At 46.8% G+C, this 5,813-nt stretch overlaps 1 protein-coding gene across 1 annotated transcript; it reads right to left on the bottom strand.

The window, feature by feature from the left end:
- Nucleotides 1–686: 686 nt before the first annotated feature.
- Nucleotides 687–5,324, bottom strand: LOC147904296 (uncharacterized). The gene is made up of 7 exons (XM_087397347.1): nt 3,822–5,324; nt 3,572–3,704; nt 3,232–3,447; nt 2,843–2,998; nt 2,084–2,707; nt 1,730–1,846; nt 687–1,212 (listed from the first exon to the last, which is right to left on the bottom strand). Exons 1-7 carry the CDS (start codon nt 5,120–5,122, stop codon nt 853–855), a joined length of 2,907 nt encoding a protein of 968 aa, XP_087253473.1. The 5' UTR covers nt 5,123–5,324; the 3' UTR covers nt 687–852.
- Between the last annotated feature and the right edge of the window lie 489 nt (nt 5,325–5,813).

Below are 5,813 nucleotides of genomic sequence, written 5' to 3'. Positions count from 1 at the left end.
AGAAGAAGTCAACTCTTTCAAAGGTTCTTATTACAACAAGAGACTTCTAGTTTGGTGTGGGAAGCCACTACCCGCAAAGGGTAAGAGACTCACTACGGAGCTCTTAGGAAAGCACGCGCAATTTAATATGTGCTTAACAGGCATCATCAATAATATTTAGCAAAGTCTTCAAGATCTTAGTTGAAATAAATACAATTTATGCATTTTAAACGTTTTTAAATGATAGAATTGTATTTTTAAATAAAAAGGCTCTTTAAAAAACAATGAATTAGGTCCAAAGAAACTATAAGAACAAATGTGGAGAAGGTTAATTGGGATAAATTAGGTTGAAACAAAATACAAGAATAAGTGGGAAGGACATGTGTGATTCAAGACTCTATGGAAGAGAGTGTCAATGTGCATTTCAATTGCAAACATATAAAGGGTCACCAAGATGAGCATTTAATAATGAATGCTATGGTGTCAACTTTCAATTGCAAACATATAAAGGGTCACCAAGATGAGCATTTAATAATGAATGCTATAGTGTCAACTGATAAATGCAATCTATAAAGAATAGGTCAATGTGAAGAAGATCTAAGGTCCAAAAAATCATCTTTGAAGTTGATGAATCAAGATGTTTGCACATCGAAATCAATAGCATGAATAAATCATTCCAGAGAGTTTAGTGTGAATAGCAAGGGGTTCTTTGGGATGTCACAGTATGTTTGGATGCAACCCATCAATGTCAATGATGTGACATACCATCTTTGCCATGCAAACCCATTAATATGTGTACATCATGGCATGTCAATTAAGTATTCTTCATGCAACTTGCTTCTTATGCATGGGAATGGTTGATTTAGAAGTGTTTTAGAAAGTGGAGGGGAAGGGGGAGTCGAGGCCAAGGTGAGTGAGGTTTTGTACAAAGGCTTGTCCCACGGGAGAGTTGGCCTTAACAAAGACTGGAGGGTAACCAAGGGGGGCAGGAACACAAACTTTCGAATGGTGGGTAGAAGGGCCATAGGTTTGGCCAGTCCACACATGTTGCCATGGGTCGTCGGATGGGGGGAAGTAGGCCCAAACGTGCTGCTGTCGTTTGTGGAGGACGGGTACCACCAAGATCTCAGAACCCACCAGGAATTGTTCATATGTTATGTCCATGGCTGCAAGGTCGTCTGGATAATGGAGAAACATGTGCCTCACCACGGGCCATCCTGTTCTTGCAGCCTCCTGTAATTTATTCAAACAATATAATCAACAATTCCTTCTTAGTGCCTTCAAGTACATCCATGGAATGATTTTGCCTAAGCATGAGCCATGACAATATAACCGGCTGCTTGCCTACTTGTGTGAGTGGGAGTGAGAGTATTAAAAAAAAGAAAAACAATTCCTTCTCAAGTTCATGAAATAATATAATCAACGTTTCCTTGTTAGTGCCTTCAAGTATGTTCCCGTGACATTGAAAAATCGAAAATTCCAATTGCATTAGTTCGCCTCGCAGCACGATTAAGCTTAGCAAACAAGAAACAATATATTCAACACGATTTTGCCAACAAGAAACAATATAATCAACAATTTCCTTTGCCCATGACTATATGATCCAACAATATAATCAACAATATACTGATAGCCTTTGCGTATCCGACGTTGTCACGCTAAGAATTTGGCGATAGCGAATCGCAATTCTGTCCAAATTTCGACAGATTATACTACGTCGTAGTTAATCCAGAAAGCGATAATGAATCACCTGGACGAGCTGCTTGCGATAGAATCCCCAGGCCTGGTAGACTTTGGCAAACCGCGCGAAATGGCGGAGCGTGGAGGGCTTGGAGTAGAATTGGTGGTTGACGGATGGAATATTGCCCTGCGGCAGCGAGAAAAACCAACACAGATAATTTGAGAACGGGAGACCACAACGGAATGGTCAAACGAAATCTACGGGAAGATATATGACGGAAGTGTTTACGACGAGATATATTGAGTAATTACTTCGTTCAGCTTGGGAGACGACGACCGAATTGTTAAACAAAATCTACGACTACATATGACGGCATTGTTAAACAACCACGACGGAAATCTACGACGAGATCTGAGTAATTACTTCGTGAGTGCGGAAGATGGTAGAGAAGGCGTTGAGCTCCATCCATCGCAACAGCAGCTCCTCACTGCGATGGTAGCGTAGCAATGGCAAATCAACAGTGCAATAGCCTCCCGCGTCGCTGTGATTCAAAGAATAGCCGCTCACCCCTCCGCTCAACAAACCCACCACCGCGCTCTTGATTCCGTCGTGCCTCTGCCAGCTTACCATCTGATCCCCCTCCCAGAACAACGTCGCCCATCTCGGACTCTCCCTGTACCCTGAGCGCATGAAAAACACCAGATCTTCCTCCCCACATTCTTCCACCACCTCCCTGTTCAACTTCGCCCACAGCTCCGGATACTTGTTGTGCGCCGTCGCTGCTTCCTCCCCGGAGCTCAACCTCGCTTCGAACGGAAGCGCCTCTCCGAAATCTGCCATCCATCCCTTCACTCCTAGTGTCTGAACCATGTCGCGGATGACCCCTTTCAACCACTCGCAGGCTGCCGGGTTGGTGAGATCGACCATGGCAGCATCGAAGCTGGTCGTGGGGATCATGTACGGGGCGTTGGTACTCCCATGGACCAGGAAGCCACGGCGCTTGGCCTCTAGGAATAGATCTCTGGACCGGTTGGGCTTGTCATCCGTCTGCGCACGCAACAAACATGAGTTCAAACATGAGTTGTTGAAAGTTGGAAGGGAGGTTGACGCGAAAGATCCTCCATGGTTGACTGGAAGAGGCGGGCGATGGCGTGGATCGCCGCCGTGGAACTCAGTGCTCACCGACGCTAGGAAAGGGTTGACGTAGCACATGGTGCTGATCCCATCGGCACGAAGGTCTTCTACAAGTCGGTCCCATTCACAGTAGTGCTCCTGGTCAAGCTCCCAGTTCCACCACAGTTGCCACCCGATACTGGTTTTCCGCTGTCCGACCCAGTCCTGCGAGGGAGCAAGTCACATTTGGTCAAAATGCGTAATTGTGAAAATCCTCCACAACAGGAATGAGATGCTGGTCTTTGCAATCGATTCACAGTTAAGCGAGCGATCGAGCGAGACAGAGAGCACTAGTAACCAGAGCGACAGAGCCAGGAAGAAAAGGTACATTACTAGTAACCAGAGCGAGAGAGCGAGGGAGAGAGCGAGCGAAAGAGAGACACAGAGAGAGATGCTACTTGTAACCAGAAGGCAGCTATCGGAACATCGGCTGCTTTCAGCTCCTCCCACACATGGCGCACTGCCTGCGTGCCGCCTTGCATTCCCACTATCGCTCCTCCCAATATCCAGTCCGGAAGCTCCCGCATTCTGCCGATGGCTTCCGTGTATCGCTCGATCAGCTGCAGAGGGTCTCGTCCATGCAGAATTCGACCTTGCATTGAGCCGGCATGCAACTGAAAACCAAACGTTCCGACCCAAATCAATATACCAAAGCAAGCCCGAACGGTTTGAACACATCGTCGACACAACTATACCCATTTCACTAAAAAGCTTAATCACGTAAAACAATCCTCTTACCTGGACTTGCACTTTGTCGCTCATCGTGAGATCAAACACCGAATAGCTGTACTCTTCCAGGAAAAGGCAGCGGGATTTAGAAGTGATGTAGTAAGGCACCGGAGCGTACGTGGTATGCCAATCACCGCCAGACCTAAGATGCCAAATCCACAACACGTCCCAGCAATTCAGTATTTCATGCTTGTGTTTTTGTGTGTTTAAGTGGTACATTCGCATTGCCTTGTGTATCGTTTGTAAAATTCAAAGTTACCTTTCGGCCACCAAGTTGACAGCTGCCGTGATAGGTTGATCGCCTCTTCCCAACCCTTGCTCCTGAACCATTATCGGAACTCGCTTCCCTTTGAGATCGAAGTAAGAGAATTGCTCTCCGAAACCGAAAAATCTCTCATCTTCCTCTGTAGCGTAGGTTAACACTACCCTGTTCAACTTGTCTATCCTTTGCACGGTCCTCGCAGATACACATGCCTCAAGATTGGCCTTCAAGAGGTAGTCGCTTGTGCCTTGCTTCGGAAGCACAGAGAGAGTTTCTCTCAAGGCGAACATGTCGTTCACAATCAGCCTTTTCAATGCCGCCGCTCGTCGCCGGAGTTTGGGCAACCTGTAAGGCTCTTTCTCTGTGAACGCAGATAGAGGCTTTTTGGACCATAACCAAAGCAATCTATCGATGTATTCCAGAGCAAAGTCAAATCCCCAATCCTTGACAATGGCTTCCCACCGGCGAAGCTGACGATCTTCTAAAACTCTCGCTGGCGTGAGAGTCTTTGGCTTGACCAAACTGAACGAATGCGAAGCCTGCTCCATCAATGGGTGCTCTAGTTTCAAAGAGAAGCCCAGATGATGGTTACGCTTTTCGCAGAAAAACAACCAGTATCGGACGCCGACTTGCAGGATTTTTCTTCGGACGGACCAGTCCTCAGTGGGATGGTAGAATGGTCCTAATTCATCATCCCTAGCAACATCATGGTGCTGCAGTTGAGAGGCTGCAGTTTTCGGATCGCTATAAAGGCATCCGGTGAGAATAACCGCCGAACCCTCAGGGATAAGTTGGTGGCCATCACCATCTTGTGCTCCTGAAGCACAAGCTTCTTCGAAGAAACTGTTCACCTTCCTCTGAAGCCTCGTAGCATATGTGGAATGCGATTGATCCTCAGAAAATCTGGGGGCGATGTTTGTTGATTGTGGCCAAACGGTTTGAATACGCTCAATTGTCTGATGACTGCACTCTATCTCAGATTTATCGTGTAGAGAGAAAGAGCCCCTGCTCTCCTCCACATTCTCCTTGCCAAGGGCTCCGCATATGAAGGCGATACCAGGCGCTGTTGACCATAAGGTCCTGTCGCGTTCATCTTTGTGGTGAACAGACAAAAAGCCGCCATTCTCAGCGTGCCATTTCAGCTGAAATCCTCTTCCTATGGCGAAGTATTGTGTTTGCAGCCCTTTCTGTCCAAAGAAGAGATCGCCCTTCAGAAATCCGATATTTGCTGGCTCTCCAGGGAAAGGATTATTGAACCTTCTCCGAACTTTCCTGTCGGCGTCGTTTGATGATACCATGCTGCACGTTGGCTGGAGGACTTTGCATGGAACGTCTGACTTTAAAATGTGTCACTGATGCCCGTCGCTAACTTCAACCTATATTAGTATTACGAATCAAACATTCCAAGCTTGGATCAAATTAGGAAACGTGGCCGAAGCGGCCGACGAAGACTTCGCACGATCGTTACAATTGAGTCCCTCACAGAAATCAGAAGAGGCAAGAAGCCAACCGAACGGCTTCCGCAGCAAGAGCTAGCAAGCAAAGGAAGAAAAACGAATTCAGGTATGAATCAATGGGGATTCGGCAGCGGATGGTTTGCCAGGCGAGGAAAACTTGGCACTCGGTCTCTCTCACTAATTACAAGCACACTATGAATTATGGCTGTCTATGAAAGACAAATGCATGATGGTTGTGGAGATGGGAAGCATGGGCAGCGCTAGTTCGTGTAAGAACTACTCTGAAGATGGCAGAAGTAGGTCGCCAGGGAATGAATTCAAAGATCAAAACACGAGAGAGAGAGAGCTCCTTTTATATTCACGCCCTTAAGACCGCCACACGGCGTGACGCCATTGCTCTTCTAGATTCACGGAATCCTCTTCAGATTAGCTTCACCTGGTCATCTTCCCCCTTTGCCCAGATTCATTGAACCTGTTGGCGGCAACCCGCACTTTTATCACGTGCACTTCGGATTTTGAAAGTTTACCCTTC

The sequence above is a fragment of the Dipteris shenzhenensis genome, chromosome 2 (genome assembly GCF_047967505.1).
Source record: "Dipteris shenzhenensis isolate YYH24624 ecotype China chromosome 2, Dip_SZ_1.0, whole genome shotgun sequence".
Lineage (NCBI taxonomy): Eukaryota > Viridiplantae > Streptophyta > Polypodiopsida > Gleicheniales > Dipteridaceae > Dipteris > Dipteris shenzhenensis.
This window is presented reverse-complemented; position numbering and strand designations above follow the sequence as displayed.